Raw genomic sequence first — 18,053 nt, 5'->3', positions numbered from 1 at the left:
TACAATACAAGTAAGGTTAATACTAGGAAGCTAGTAGACCAGTAAGAAAGGTGGTAATACAATACAAGTAAGGTTAATACTAGGAAGCTAGTAGACCAGTAAGAAAAGTGGTAATACAATACAAGTAAGGTTAATACTTGGAAGCTAGTAGACCAGTAAGAAAGGTGGTAATACAATACAAGTAAGGTTAATACTAGGAAGCTAGTAGACCAGTAAGAAAGGTGGTAATACAATACAAGTAAGGTTAATACTAGGAAGCTAGTAGACTAGTAAGAAAGGTGGTAATACAATACAAGTAAGGTTAATACTAGGAAGCTAGTAGACCAGTAAGAAAGGTGGTAATACAATACAAGTAAGGTTAATACTAGGAAGCTAGTAGACTAGTAAGAAAGGTGGTAATACAATACAAGTAAGGTTAATACTTGGAAGCTAGTAGACCAGTAAGAAAGGTGGTAATACAATACAAGTAAGGTTAATACTAGGAAGCTAGTAGACCAGTAAGAAAAGTGGTAATACAATACAAGTAAGGTTAATACTAGGAAGCTAGTAGACTAGTAAGAAAGGTGGTAATACAATACAAGTAAGTAAGTAAGTAAGGGTTAGGGGTGCAAAAAGACAAGGTTGTTGTCAGCACAAAAGACTTCCCTCGCTGGTGTGAGCCGTGAAGACCAAATGACCTGAGAAATATTCAGGCCCGTTTGGTCGCCTCACTAAACAGGAGGCTGACTTCTCCTGGCAGGCAGGAAGGAACACAAACATGCAAAAAGACAAACAGGCTTTAGTGACGTGAGTGCAAAGGACAAAAGACTACAAGTACGTTTTATTTGTTCTGCTTTCATGATAAGAAAATGAGATTTGAAAGGAAAATAACTTCCTGTAATTGGATCAGATCCATTTGTGCTGACTTGCATCTGGTACAAGATGAAACCATCAATTTAGATTCAATCAAGATTAGGATTGAATCAAGATCAACTGGAAATGTTCTTTTCCCGTAAAAACATCCACATAAATACCGACAACAAAGCACAACAACAACAACAACAACAACGACAAGAAGAAGAAAAAATTAGACTACGAAGTCAACAAGTAAAGGAAGAACAAGAAGAACCACATAAACAAGAACAACAACCAGAAGAACAACAACAAGGACAACAAGAACAACAACGAAATTAAACAAGAACAATGACAAGATCAACAAGAACAAAAACAAGGACAACAAGAACAAGAACAACAGGAACAAGAACCAGATAAAACAAGAACAATGACACGATCAACAAGAACAAGAAGAACGAAATAAAACAAGAACAATGACAAGAGGAACAACAATAAGAACTAGAAGAACAAGAACAACAAGAACAATAACCAGATAAAACAAGAACAATGACAAGATCAACAAGAACAAGAAGAACGCAATAAAACAAGAACAATGACAAGAGGAACAACAATAAGAACTAGAAGAACAAGAACAACAAGAACAAGAACAAGGACAAGAAGAACAATGACAAGATCAACAAGAACGAGAAGAACGAGATAAAACAAGAACAATGACAAGAGGAACAACAATAAGAACTAGAAGAACAATGACAGAAAGAACAAGAACAAGGACAAGAAGAACAAGGACAAAAAGAACAAGAACAAGGACAAAAAAAACAAGAACAAGAAGAACAAGGACAAGGACAACAAGAACAAGAACAATGACAACAAGAACAAGAACAAGGCCCAAAAGAACAAGAACAAGGACAAGAAAAACAAGAACAAGAACCAAAATAACAAGAACAAGGACCAAAATAACAATAACAAGGACCAAAAGAACAAGAACAAGGACAAGAAGAACAAGAACAAGAACAAGGACAAAAAGAAGAAGAACAAGGACAAAAAGAACAAGAACAAGGACAAGAAGAACAAGAAAAAGGACAAGAAGAACAAGAACAATGACAAAAGAACAAGAACAAGGACCAAAAGAACAAGGACAAGGACAAGAAGAACAAGAACAATGACAAAAAGAACAATAACAAGGACCAAAAGAAAAAGGACAAGGACAAGAAGAACAAGAAGAACGAGATAAAACAAGAACAATGACAAGATCAACAAGAACAAGAAGAACGAGATAAAGCAAGAACAATGACAAGAGGAACAACAATAAGAACTAGAAGAACAATGACAGAAAGAACAAGAACAAGGACAAGAAGAACAAGAACAAGGACAAAAATAACATGAACAAGAACAAGAAGAACAAGAACAAAGACCAAAAGAACAAGGACAACAAGAACAATGACAAGAAGAACAAAAACAAGAACCAAAAGAACAAGGACAAGGACAAGAAAAACAAGAACAAGAACAAGAACAAGAACAAGAACAAGAAGAACAAGAACAAGGACCAAAGGAACAAGAACAAGGACAAGAAAAACAAGAAGAAGTACAAGAATAAGAAGAACAAGAACAAGGACCAAAATAAAAACAAGGACAAAAAGAACAAGAACAAGAACAAAAACAAAAAGAAGATGACAGCTTTGTGCTGCAATGGAATACACACGTGTTCCTCTTTGTGTACAATTATATCCCATGATGTATTTTATTGTGTACAATTATATCCCATGATGTATTTTATTGTGTACAATTATATCCCATGATGTATTTTATTGTGTACAATTATATCCCATGATGTATTATATTGTGTACAATTATCAGAGGTGGGTAGAGTAGCCAGAAATTGTACTCAAGTAAGAGTACTGTTACTTTAGAGATGTATTACTCAAGTAAAAGTAAGGAGTAGTCACCCAAATATTTACTTGAGTAAAAGTAAAAAGTATGTTGTGAAAAAACTACTCAAGTACTGAGTAACTGATGAGTAACCTGTTCGTTTAATGATGACGGCAACAAATAATGCACAAAAACATAAAAATAGCAATGAGCAAATTCAGAGCCAGGAATATCTCTTAAGCAACTAAAATAATAATATATATTAAATAATAATACATTAACATAACAAAAATGAAGGCAAATTGAGCCACAATAACTTAACAGCACCATAGGCTCAGTAGGCAGATATTACAAAGGAAAATAACAAGTTAGCCTTTACGCAAACCATAAACTGATAGGTGTGGACTGCACCTGGGAACACACTGATTGGTGTTTCTATGCATGTGTGTGTGTGTGCGTGTGTGTGTGTGTGTTTGTGTGTGTGTGTGTGTGTGTGTGTGTGTGTGTGTGTGTGTGTGTGTGTGTGTGTGTGTGTGTGTGTGTGTGTGTGTGTGTGTGTGTGTGTGTGTGTGTGTGTGTGTGTGTGTGTGTGTGTGTGTGTGTGTGTGTGTGTGTGTGTGTGTCTATGAGGCTGCAGTGCATTAATACATGTCCCCACACGATGTACATTTGACAGTGATTCATAGCAGGGAAGCTAACATCAGCCTACGGTGACAGCCAAAATATCTACTAACGTTACTTACCACCATGTGCTTCCTCAAATTTGACGTTGAGTTCATGTAAGTTTGAGCTTGTTAATCATGTGATCGCCTGGCTCTGTTTGATTGGTGAAACGGAGTCAAAGGTCACCAGTGACTGCATGTGATTGGTGAAACGGAGTCAAAAGTCACCAGTGACTGTATTTGATTGGTGAAACGGAGTCAAAGGTCACCAGTGACTGCATTTGATTGGTGAAACGGAGTCAAAGGTCACCAGTGACTGTATTTGATTGGTGAAACGCAGTCATGCCATAGATCCTACTTTGAAGGTCTGTCTGACAAACCAAAACAAACATTAACAGATGGATAAAAATCAGTAGCGAGTAGCGAGCTGAATGTAGATAAAAGTAACATAACTATCATTAACATATTGACATAACTATCATTAATATATTAACATAACTATTATCATATTAACATAACTATTATTAACATATTAACATAACTATTATTAACATAGTAACATAACTATCATTAACATAGTAACATAACTATCATTAACATATTAACAGAACTATCATTAACATATTACCATAACTATAACTAACATATTAACATACCTATCATTAGCATATTAACATAACTATTATTAACATATTAACATAGCTATTAATAACATATTAACATAACTATTATTAACATAACTATTATTAACATAATAACATAACTATTATTAACATATTAACATAACTATTATTAACATAACTATTATTAACATAGTAACATAACTATCATTAACATAGTAACATAACTATCATTAACATATTAACAGAACTATCATTAACATATTACCATAACTATAACTAACATATTAACATACCTATCATTAGCATATTAACATAACTATTATTAACATATTAACATAGCTATTAATAACATATTAACATAACTATTATTAACATATTAACATAACTATTATTAACATAATAGCATAACTATTATTAACATATTAACATAACTATTATTAACATAACTATTATTAACATATTAACATACCGATTATTAACATATTAACCTGACTCTTATTAACATATTAACATAACTATTATTAACATAATAACATAACTATTATTAACATATTAACATAACTATCATCAACATATGAACATAAATATTATGAACATAGTAACATAATTATCATTAATATATTGACATAACTATTATTAACATAACTATCATCAACATATTAACATAACTATTATTAACATAGTAACATAATTATCATTAATATATTGTCATAACTATCATTAATATATAAACATAACTATTATCATATTAACATAACTATTATTAACATAGTAACATAACTATCATTAACATATTAACACAACTACCATTAACATATTAACATAACTATAACTAACATATTAACATAACTATCATTAACATATTAACATAATTATTATCAACATAACTATTATTAATATATTAACATAACTATCATTAACACATTAACATAACTATTATTAACATATTAACGTAACTATTATTATCATATTAACATGATTAGCATTAACATATTAAAATAACTATTAACATATTAACATAACAATTATTAACATAACTATCATTAACATATTAACATAACTATTATTAACATAGTAACATGACTAGCATTAACATATTAAAATAACTAGTATTAACATATTAACATAACTATTATTAACATATTAACATGACTAGCATTAACGTATTAAAATAATCATTATTAACATATTAACATAACTATAATTAACATATTAACATAACTATTATTAACATAGTAACATAACTATTCATAACATATTAGCATAACTATTAATAACATATTAACATAACTATTAATAACATTTTAGCATAACTATTAATAACATATTAACATACCTATCATTAACATTAGCATAACTATTCTTTAAAAAATTACATAACTATTAACATAACTATTAACATATCAACATAATTATCATTAACATATTAACATAACTACCAGTAACATATCTATTATTAACATAACTATTGTTAACATATTAAAAAAGCTATTATAAACGTATTAACATAATTATCATTAACATATTAACATAACTACCATTAACATATCTATTATTAACATAACTATTGTTAACATATTAAAAAAGCTATTATTAACATATTAACATAACTATTATTAACATATCTATTATTAACATAACTATTGTTAACATATTAAAAAGCTATTATTAACATATTAACATAACTATTATTAACATATTAACATAACTATTAACATATTAACTAGGGATGTCCGATAATGGCTTTTTGCCGACATCCGATATTCCGATATTGTCCAACTCTTTAATTACCGATACCGATATCAACCGATACCGATATCAACCGATATATGCAGTCGTGGAATTAACACATTATTATGCCTAATTTGGACAACCATGTATGGTGAAGATAAGGTACTTTTTAAAAAAAATAATAAAATAAGATAACTAAATTAAAAACATTTTCTTGAATAAAAAAGAAAGTAAAACTAGAAACTAGTAATTAATGAAAATGAGTCAAATTAACTGTTAAAGGTTAGTACTATTAGTGGACCAGCAGCACGCACAATCATGTGTGCTTACGGACTGTATCCCTTGCAGACTGTATTGATATATATTGATATATAATGTAGGAACCAGAATATTGATAACAGAAAGAAATGGGGGGAGGGAGGTTTTTTGGGTTGGTGCACTAATTGTAAGTGTATCTTGTGTTTTTTATGTTGATTTAATTTAAAAAATAATAATAATAATCATAATCAAAAAAACGATACAGATAATAAAAAAACCGATACCAATAATTTCCGATATTACATTTTAACGCATTTATCGGCCGATAATATCGGCAGGCCGATATTATCGGACATCCCTAATATTAACATAACTATCATTAACATATTAACATACGTATTCTTAACATATTGACATAACTATTATTAACTATTAACATATTAACTACTTTCAGCAGATGGGATAATAAACAAGTGTTTATGTTTTGTGGCTGTTCCAGATCACGTCTGCATTTATTTACTACTTTTCTACTTAATATATGTAAATTACTTTTCTTCCTTTATTTTCTTCTTTTCAAAAAAAATAACATCAACATAAAAACTTTCCTTTTCATGATTTCCTATTATTCTGACATGATTTTGTTTTGTATATTGTCTACAATATATATATATATATATATATATATATATATATATATATATATATATATATATATATATATATATATATATATATATATATATATATATATATATATATATATATATATATATATATATATATATATATATATATTGTTTCAATCAAAAACCCTGCAGACCAATTTTCACTGTCAAAATGATGATATCATAATAATAATAACAATAATATCGAGATGTGATGAAGGGAGGTTGTGGCAACACTCTATAAGTCAAGTCAATCATTTCACTGTCAAAATAAAAGTGGTCAATTGACAGAAATACACTGTAAATCTCACTGTAAAATCATCTTTCTTTTTACTTGCTTATTCCTCTCTTATTTGTTGTTGTTTTGATCAATGTACAAACCCCGTTTCCATATGAGTTGGGGAATTGTGCTAGATGTAAATATAATAATAATAATATAAATGCTCATCAAACACTTATTTGGAACATCCCACAGGTGAACAGGCTAATTGGGAACAGGTGGGTGCCATGATTGGGTATAAAAGTAGATTCCATGAAATGCTCAGTCATTCCCAAACAAGGATGGGGCGAGGGTCACCACTTTGTCAACAAATGCCTGAGCAAATTGTTGAACAGTTTAAGAAAAACCTTTCTCAAGCAGCTATTGCAAGGAATTTAGGGATTTCACCATCTACGCTCCGTAATATCATCAAAGGGTTGAGAGGATGTGGAGAAATCACTGCACGTAAGCAGCTAAGCCCGTGACCTTCCATCCCTCAGGCTGTACTGCATCAACAAGCCACGTCAGTGTGTAAAGGATATCACCACATGGGCTCAGGAACACTTCGGAAAGCCACTGTCAGTGACTACAGTTGGTCGCTACATCTGTAAGTGCAAGTTAAAACTCTCCTATGCAAGGCCAAAACCGTTTATCAACAACACCCAGAAACGCCGTCGGCTTTACTCGACCTGAGCTCATCTAAGATGGACTGACACAAAGTGGAAAAGTGTTCTGTGGTCTGACGAGTCCACATTTCGAATTGTTTTTGGAAACTGTGGACGTGGTGTCCTCCGGACCAAAGAGGAAAAGAACCATCCGGATTGTTCTAGGCGCAAAGTGTAAAAGGCAGCATGTGTGATGGTATGGGGGTGTATTAGTGGCCAAGACATGGGTAACTTACACATCTGTGAAGGCACCATTAATGCTGAAAGGTACATACAGCTTTTGGAGCAACACATGTTGTTATCATGGACGCCCCTGCTTATTTCAGCAAGACAATGCCAAGCCACGTGTTACATCAACGTGGCTTCATAGTAAAAGAGTGCGGGTACTAGACTGGCCTGCCTGTAGTTCAGACATTGAAAATGTGTGAAGGCTAAAATATGAGAAGGGAGACTGTTGAACAACTTAAGCTGTACATCAAGCAAGAATGGGAAAGAATTCCACTTCAAAAATGTGTCTCCTCAGTTCCCAAACCTTTACTGAGTGTTGTTAAAAGGAAAGGCCATGTAACACAGTGGTGAACATGCCCTTTCCCAACTACTTTGGCACGTGTTGCAGCCATGAAATTATAACTTTATGATTATTTGCACAAAAAAAAAAATGTTTTTATGAGTTTGAACATCAAATATGTTGTCTTTGTAGCATATTCAACTGAATATGGCTTGAAAATTATTTGCAAATCATTGTACTCCGTTTATATTTACATCTAACACCATTTCCCAACTCATATGGAAACGGGGTTTGTATATCAGTTGATGTTTATGTGCTAACAGGCTTTCTACTACCCACCTGATGCTGGACTTCCTATCGGGGGACCTGCTTCTTCAAGGTTCCTTCGTCTTGAAGTCCACTACCACAACCCTCTCCTTATATCTGGTACACACACACACACACACACACACACACACACACACACACACACACACACACACACACACACACACACACACACACACACACACACACACACACACACACACACGCACACACACAAACGCATACTAAATAAAAACAATTAGTACGCTGGCCAGATACCGTCAAGTACCAAAAACGTTGCGCAAAAATGAGCTGAAAAATAGCTGGCATGCTAACGGTACTATGCTAAGAATAACATGCTCACAGTTAGCATCAAGTATATGACACTGACGTATATACCTGCTAAATGAGCTAAAACACATCTAGCGGGTTGTTCTTAGCATGATAAATGTTACGTTGCTCACCATAACATGTGTCAAGTAGCAAAGTATATCACTCGAAGGTGTGTGCTTATAAAAATGGTTTCAAATGCTAGCCTGCTAACATTAGCATGTATCAAGTAGCAAAATAGGACCAAGGTGTATACCTACGAAATGAGCTAAAACAGAAAGCTAGCTAGTAGGCATCATTTGGCAAGTGGAAAAAATATATGACACTGTCAGGGTTCAAACATTGATGACATCTATTAATCAGACAGGAAGCAAGGAATCGTGCAGAGACAGAGTTCAATTTAGCTCATGAGGAGAACGCATGGAGCTGCACACTTAGTCACAGTCGCGCCCTACGCTCTAAGGCAGTGGTCCCCAACCTTTTTGTAGCTGCGGACCGGTCAACGCTTGAAAATTTGTCCCACGGACCTGTGGGTGGTGGGGGGTGGGGGGTGGGGGGTGGGGGGTGGGGGGGGGGTGGGGGGGGGATGTTTGGGGGGGGGTTTGGATTTTAAAAAAAATATATATATATATATATATATATATATATATATATATATATATATATACAAACCCCGTTTCCATATGAGTTGGGAAATGGTGTTAGATGTAAATATAAACGGAATACAATGATTTGCAAATCCTTTTCAAGCCATATTCAGTTGAATGCACTACAAAGACAACATATTTGATGTTCAAACTCATAAACTTTATTTTGTTTTTGCAAATAATAATTAAGTTATAATTTCATGGCTGCAACACGTGCCAAAGTAGTTGGGAAAGGGCGTGTTCACCACTGTGTTACATGGCCTTTCCTTTTAACAACACTCAGTAAAGGTTTGGTAACTGAGGAGACACATTTTTGAAGTGGAATTCTTTCCCATTCTTGCTTGATGTACAGCTTAAGTTGTTCAACAGTCCGGGGGTCTCCCTTGTGCTATTTTAGGCTTCATAATGCGCCACACATTTTCAATGGGAGACAGGTCTGGACTACAGGCAGGCCAGTCTAGTACCCGCACTCTTTTACTATGAAGCCACGTTGATGTAACACGTGGCTTGGCATTGTCTTGCTGAAATAAGCAGGGGCGTCCATGGTAACGTTGCTTGGATGGCAACATATGTTGCTCCAAAAGCTGTATGTACCTTTCAGTATTAATGGTGCCTTCACAGATGTGTAAGTTACCCATGTCTTGGGCACTAATACACCCCCATACCATCACACATGCTGCCTTTTACACTTTGCGCCTAGAACAATCCGGATGGTTCTTTTCCTCTTTGGTCCAGAGGACACGACATCCACAGTTTCCAAAAACAATTTGAAATGTGGACTCGTCAGACCACAGAACACTTTTCCACTTTGTATCAGTCCATCTTAGATGAGCTCAGGCCCAGCGAAGCCGACGGCGTTTCTGGGTGTTGTTGATAAACGGTTTTCGCCTTGCATAGGAGAGTTTTAACTTGCACTTACAGATGTAGCGACCAACTGTAGTTACTGACAGTGGCTTTCTGAAGTGTTCCTGAGCCCATGTGGTGATATCCTTTACACACTGATGTGGCCAATTTGCCTGTTCACCTGTGGGATGTTCCAAATAAGTGTTTGATGAGCATTCCTCAACTTTATCAGTATTTATTGCCCCCTTTCCCAACTTCTTTGTCACGTGTTGCTGCCATCAAATTCTAAAATTAATGATTATTTGCAAATAAAAAAATATTTATGAGTTTGAACATCAAATATGTTGTCTTTGTAGCATATTCAACTGAATATGGCTTGAAAAGGATTTGCAAATCATTGTATTCCGTTTATATTTACATCTAACACCATTTCCCAACTCATATGGAAACAGGATATGTACATATATATATTCATATACATATATACATAAATATATACACATGCAAATATACATATTTACATACATACAAATATTCATACACATACAAATATACATACATACATATATTCATACACATATATATATATATATATATATACATACATATTCATACACATACAGTATATACATACATATATACACACATACAGTATATATACATACTGATATACATACATATATACTTATATAAATACATACACATATATACATACATATGTACACATACATACATACACAAATATACTTATATAAATACATACACATATACATACATATGTACACATATATACACAAATATACGTACACGTATACACACATACATATATTCATACACATATATACAGTACATACACATATATACATACATAAATATATACACATACATATATACTAATATATATATACATACATACACATATATACATACATATATACTGATACATACAGATATACAAATAGATATACATGTGGGCTCTGAACCGAGGATGTCGTTGTGGCTTGTGCAGCCCTTTGAGACACTTGTGATTTAGGGCTATATAAATAAACATTGATTGATTGATTGATGCATGGACAAATATTAATGAATAAATTAGACATCTTTCTATGAAACAATGTCAATATTTTCATGGAGTATAAATATTAAATTTTTCTTATTAATTGTAAATAATTCATCAATATTATAAGGAATTTATCTTACATCGTGTGGCTTGATTGTGCATCTGGACTTTTTCCTCCGGCAATTCTTGCAGACAACTCAGCCATCTTTGCATATTGACCACCATCTTTGCATGTTGACCACCATCTTTGCATATTGACCACCATCTTTGCATGTTGACCACCATCTTTGCATATTGACCACCATCTTTGCATGATGACCACCATATTTGCATGTTGACCACCATCTTTGCATGTTGACCACCATCTCTGCATGTTGACCACCATCTTTGCAAGTTGACCACCATCTTTGCATGTTGACCACCATCTTTGCATGTTGACCACCATCTTTGCATGTTGACCACCATATTTGCATGTTGACCACCATCTTTGCATGTTGACCACCATCTCTGCATGTTGACCACCATCTTTACATGTTGACCACCATCTTTACATGTTGACCACCATCTTTGCATATAACTCAGCCATCTTTGCTTGTTGACCACCATCTTTGCATGTTGACCACCATCTTTGCATGTTGACCACCATCTTTGCATGTTGACCACCATCTTTACATGTTGACCACCATCTTTGCATGTTGACCACCATCTTTGCATATAACTCAGCCATCTTTGCATGTTGACCACCATCTTTGCATGTTGACCACCATCTTTGCATGTTGACCACCATCTTTACATGTTGACCACCATCTTTGCATGTTGACCACCATCTTTGCATATAACTCAGCCATCTTTGCATGTTGACCACCATCTTTGCATGTTGACCACCATCTTTACATGTTGACCACCATCTTTACATGTTGACCACCATCTTTACATGTTGACCTCCATCTGTGCATATAACTCAGCCATCTTTGCATGTTGACCACCATCTTTGCATATTGACCACCATCTTTGCATGTTGACCACCATCTTTGCATGTTGACCACCATCTTTACATGTTGACCACCATCTTTGCATGTTGACCACCATATTTGCATGTTGACCACCATCTTTGCATGTTGACCACCATCTTTGCATGTTGACCACCATCTTTACATGTTGACCTCCATCTTTGCATATAACTCAGCCATCTTTGCATGTTGACCACCATCTTTGCATGTTGACCACCATCTTTGCATGTTGACCACCATCTTTGCATGTTGACCACCATATTTGCATGTTGACCACCATCTTTGCATGTTGACCACCATCTTTGCATGTTGACCACCATCTTTACATGTTGACCTCCATCTTTGCATAAAACTCAGCCATCTTTGCATGTTGACCACCATCTCTGCATGTTGACCACCATCTTTACATGTTGACCACCATCTTTGCATGTTGACCACCATCTTTGCATGTTGACCACTAGCCTAGGGAGCGTATGAAAAGTCAGCAAAGGGAGCATATGAAAAGTCAGCCAAGGGAGCGTATGAAAAGTCAGCCAAGGGAGCGTATGAAAAGTCAGACAAGGTAGCGTATGAAAAGTCGAACAAGGGAGCGTATGAAAAGTCAGCAAAGGGAGCATATGAAAAGTCAGACAAGGGAGCGTATGAAAAGTCAGCCAAGGGAGCGTATGAAAAGTCAGCCAAGGGAGCGTATGAAAAGTCAGACAAGGTAGCGTATGAAAAGTCGAACAAGGGAGCGTATGAAAAGTCAGCAAAGGGAGCATATGAAAAGTCAGACAAGGGAGCGTATGAAAAGTCAGACAAGGGAGCGTATGAAAAGTCAGACAAGAGAGCGTATGAAAAGTCAGACAAGGGAGCGTATGAAAAGTCAAACAAGGGAGCGTATGAAAAGTCAGCAAAGGGAGCGTATGAAAAGTCAGACAAGAGAGCGTATGAAAAGTCAGCAAAGGGAGCGTATGAAAAGTCAGACAAGGGAGCGTATGAAAAGTCAAACAAGGGAGCGTATGAAAAGTCAGCAAAGGGAGCGTATGAAAAGTCAGACAAGGGAGCGTATGAAAAGTCAAACAAGGGAGCGTATGAAAAGTCAGCCAAGGGAGCGTATAAAAAGTCAGCAAAGGGAGCGTATGAAAAGTCAGCCAAGGGAGCGTATGAAAAGTCAGCAAAGGGAGCGTATGAAAAGTCAGCCAAGGGAGCGTATGAAAAGTCAGACAAGGGAGCGTATGAAAAGTCAGCAAAGGGAGCGTATGAAAAGTCAGCCAAGGGAGCGTATGAAAAGTCAGCAAAGGGAGCGTATGAAAAGTCAGCCAAGGGAGCGTATGAAAAGTCAGACAAGGGAGCGTATGAAAAGTCAGACAAGGGAGCGTATGAAAAGTCAGACAAGGGAGCGTATTATAAGTCAGCCAAGGGAGCGTATGAAAAGTCAGCCATGGGAGCGTATGAAAAGTCAGACAGGGGAGCGTATGAAAAGTCAAACAAGGGAGCGTATGAAAAGTCAGCAAAGGGAGCGTATGAAAAGTCAGACAAGGGAGCGTATGAAAAGTCAGCAAAGGGAGCGTATGAAAAGTCAGACAAGGGAGCGTATGAAAAGTCAGCAAAGGGAGCGTATGAAAAGTCAGACAAGGGAGCGTATGAAAAGTCAGCAAAGGGAGCGTATGAAAAGTCAGACAAGGGAGCGTATGAAAAGTCAGACAAGGGAGCGTATGAAAAGTCAGACAAGGGAGCGTATGAAAAGTCAGACAAGGGAGCGTATTATAAGTCAGCCAAGGGAGCGTATGAAAAGTCAGCCATGGGAGCGTATGAAAAGTCAGACAGGGGAGCGTATGAAAAGTCAAACAAGGGAGCGTATGAAAAGTCAGCAAAGGGAGCGTATGAAAAGTCAGACAAGGGAGCGTATGAAAAGTCAGACAAGGGAGCGTATGAAAAGTCAGACAAGGGAGCGTATGAAAAGTCAGCAAAGGGAGCGTATGAAAAGTCAGCAAAGGGAGCGTATGAAAAGTCAGACAAGGGAGCGTATGAAAAGTCAGACAAGGGAGCGTATGAAAAGTCAGCAAAGGGAGCGTATGAAAAGTCAGCAAAGGGAGCGTATGAAAAGTCAGCAAAGGGAGCGTATGAAAAATCAGCCAAGGGAGCGTATGAAAAGTCAGCCATGGGAGCGTATGAAAAGTCAGACAGGGGAGCGTATGAAAAGTCAAACAAGGGAGCGTATGAAAAGTCAGCAAAGGGAGCGTATGAAAAGTCAGACAAGGGAGCGTATGAAAAGTCAGCCATGGGAGCGTATGAAAAGTCAGACAGGGGAGCGTATGAAAAGTCAAACAAGGGAGCGTATGAAAAGTCAGCAAAGGGAGCGTATGAAAAGTCAGACAAGGGAGCGTATGAAAAGTCAGACAAGGGAGCGTATGAAAAGTCAGACAAGGGAGCGTATGAAAAGTCAGCAAAGGGAGCGTATGAAAAGTCAGACAAGGGAGCGTATGAAAAGTCAGCCAAGGGAGCGTATGAAAAGTCAGCCATGGGAGCGTATGAAAAGTCAGACAGGGGAGCGTATGAAAAGTCAAACAAGGGAGCGTATGAAAAGTCAGCAAAGGGAGCGTATGAAAAGTCAGACAAGGGAGCGTATGAAAAGTCAGACAAGGGAGCGTATGAAAAGTCAGACAAGGGAGCGTATGAAAAGTCAGCAAAGGGAGCGTATGAAAAGTCAGACAAGGGAGCGTATGAAAAGTCAGACAAGGGAGCGTATGAAAAGTCAGCCAAGGGAGCGTATGAAAAGTCAGAAAAGGGAGTGTATGAAAAGTCAGCCAAGGGAGCGTATGAAAAGTCACACAAGGGAGCGTATGAAAAGTCAGACAAGGGAGCGTATGAAAAGTCAGACAAGGGAGCGTATGAAAAGTCAGCCAAGGGAGCGTATGAAAAGTTACACAAGGGAGCGTATGAAAAGTCAGACAAGGTAGCGTATGAAAAGTCGAACAAGGGAGCGTATGAAAAGTCAGACAAGGGAGCGTATGAAAAGTCAGCCAAGGGAGCGTATGAAAAGTTACACAAGGGAGCGTATGAAAAGTCAGACAAGGTAGCGTATGAAAAGTCGAACAAGGGAGCGTATGAAAAGTCAGACAAGAGAGCGTATGAAAAGTCAGACAAGGGAGCGTATGAAAAGTCAGCCAAGGGAGCGTATGAAAAGTCAGCAAAGGGAGCGTATGAAAAGTCAGCCAAGGGAGCGTATGAAAAGTCAGACAAGGGAGCGTATGAAAAGTCAGACAAGAGAGCGTATGAAAAGTCAGACAAGGGAGCGTATGAAAAGTCAGACAAGGGAGCGTATGAAAAGTCAGCAAAGGGAGCGTATGAAAAGTCAAACAAGGGAGCGTATGAAAAGTCAGACAAGGGAGCGTATGAATAGTCAGACAAGAGAGCGTATGAAAAGTCAGACAAGGGAGCGTATGAAAAGTCAGCCAAGGGAGCGTATGAAAAGTCAGACAAGGGAGCGTATGAAAAGTCAGACAAGGGAGCGTATGAAAAGTCAGACAAGGGAGCGTATGAAAAGTCAGCAAAGGGAGCGTATGAAAAGTCAGACAAGGGAGCGTATGAAAAGTCAGACAAGGGAGCGTATGAAAAGTCAGACAAGGGAGCGTATGAAAAGTCAGACAAGGGAGCGTATGAAAAGTCAGACAAGGGAGCGTATGAAAAGTCAGACAAGGGAGCGTATGAAAAGTCAGCAAAGGGAGCGTATGAAAAGTCAGACAAGGGAGCGTATGAAAAGTCAGACAAGAGAGCGTATGAAAAGTCAGCAAAGGTAGCGTATGAAAAGTCAGACAAGGGAGCGTATGAAAAGTCAGACAAGGGAGCGTATGAAAAGTCAAACAAGGGAGCGTATGAAAAGTCAGCAAAGGGAGCGTATGAAAAGTCAGACAAGGGAGCGTATGAAAAGTCAGACAAGGGAGCGTATGAAAAGTCAGCCAAGGGAGCGTATGAAAAGTCAGACAAGGGAGCGTATGAAAAGTCAGACAAGAGAGCGTATGAAAAGTCAGAGAAGGGAGCGTATGAAAAGTCAGACAAGGGAGCGTATGAAAAGTCAGACAAGAGAGCGTATGAAAAGTCAGACAAGGGAGCGTATGAAAAGTCAGCCAAGGGAGCGTATGAAAAGTCAGACAAGGGAGCGTATGAAAAGTCAGACAAGGGAGTGTATGAAAAGTCAGACAAGGGAGCGTATGAAAAGTCAGCAAAGGGAGCGTATGAAAAGTCAGCCAAGGGAGCGTATGAAAAGTCAGACAAGGGAGCGTATAAAAAGTCAGCCAAGGGAGCGTATGAAAAGTCAGCCAAGGGAGCGTATAAAAAGTCAGCCAAGGGGGCGTATAAAAAGTCCACCAGCCAAGGGATCGTATGAAAAGTGTTGATGAACAAGTGTCCCCGCAGGCAGGCGTGACTCGTCAGGGATCCGCCTCCACTTCACTCCCAGTCTGAGACGCTACGATGCAGGGATCATGGAGCTGGGTCTGGTCTACACGCCCATCATGGCCGTCCCACCTCAGCAGCACACCTTCTACCTGAGCGGCTACTGCACTTCCGACTGTACACGCACGGTACGCACACACAGGTGCGCCGCTAGGGATTTTGGGCCCCATGAAAATAATCTTTACAGGGCCCCCAACACAGCTGCAACATTATAATTTCATCATCATTAGGGGCCTCTCTGGGCCCCCCTCCATCATGGGCCCCTAGAATCCGTCTCCTTTACCCCCCCCCCCCCCCCCCCTTTTCGGCGCCCCTGCGCACACACGCACTACTCGCTTCTTCCTCAATCACCTACCCTCTTTTGCTAGGCTCTACCACCAGGGGGCGTCTTCATATTCGCATCACAGCTGCACACGCACCTGGCGGGCCGAGGGGTGCGCACCGTCTTGGTGAGGGGGGGCAAGGAGGTGGAGGTGGTGCAGGAGGACACACACTTCAGTACACACTACCAGGTAAGCTAGTGACATATTCACTACACACTACCAGGTGAGCTAGTGACATATTCACTACACACTACCAGGTGAGCTAGTGACATATTCACTACACACTACCAGGTAAGCTCGTGACATATTCACTACACACTACCAGGTGAGCTCGTGACATATTCACTACACACTACCAGGTAAGCTAGTGACATATTCACTACACACTACCAGGTGAGCTCGTGACATATTCACTACACACTACCAGGTAAGCTAGTGACATATTCACTACACACTACCAGGTGAGCTCGTGACATATTCACTACACACTACCAGGTAAGCTAGTGACATATTCACTACACACTACCAGGTAAGCTAGTGACATATTCACTACACACTACCAGGTAAGCTAGTGACATATTCACTACACACTACCAGGTAAGCTAGTGACATATTCACTACACACTACCAGGTGAGCTCCTGACATATTCACTACACACTACCAGGTAAGCTAGTGACATATTCACTACACACTACCAGGTGAGCTAGTGACATATTCACTACACACTACCAGGTAAGCTAGTGACATATTCACTACACACTACCAAGTAAGCTAGTGACAGGCACTAGAAGGTAAGCTAGTGACATATTCACTACACACTACCAGGTAAGCTAGTGACATATTCACTACACACTACCAGGTAAGCTAGTGACAGGCACTAAAAGGTAAACTAGTGACATATTCACTACACACTACCAGGTAAGCTAGTGACAGGCACTAAAAGGTAAACTAGTGACAGGTACTAGCAGGTAAGCTAGTGACAGGTACTAGCAGGTAAGTTAGTGACAGGTACTAGCAGGTAAGCT

The 18,053-nt window shown here is 37.8% G+C and overlaps 1 protein-coding gene across 1 annotated transcript in view; it reads left to right on the top strand.

Moving 5' to 3' along the window:
• Positions 1-18,053, top strand: part of dbh (dopamine beta-hydroxylase (dopamine beta-monooxygenase)) — a 45,503-nt gene that overhangs the window by 19,110 nt on the left and 8,340 nt on the right. Inside the window, exons 5-7 of the mRNA XM_062055137.1 lie at positions 8,395-8,497; positions 16,666-16,832; positions 17,073-17,216. Of these exons, the coding sequence (XP_061911121.1) occupies positions 8,395-8,497; positions 16,666-16,832; positions 17,073-17,216 (414 nt within the window). The remainder of the gene's footprint in view (positions 1-8,394; positions 8,498-16,665; positions 16,833-17,072; positions 17,217-18,053) is intronic.

The sequence above is a fragment of the Entelurus aequoreus genome, linkage group LG08 (genome assembly GCF_033978785.1).
Source record: "Entelurus aequoreus isolate RoL-2023_Sb linkage group LG08, RoL_Eaeq_v1.1, whole genome shotgun sequence".
NCBI classification, from domain to species: Eukaryota; Metazoa; Chordata; class Actinopteri; order Syngnathiformes; family Syngnathidae; genus Entelurus; species Entelurus aequoreus.
Note: the sequence above shows the minus strand (reverse complement) of the source record. Positions and strands in the feature narration are given on the sequence as shown.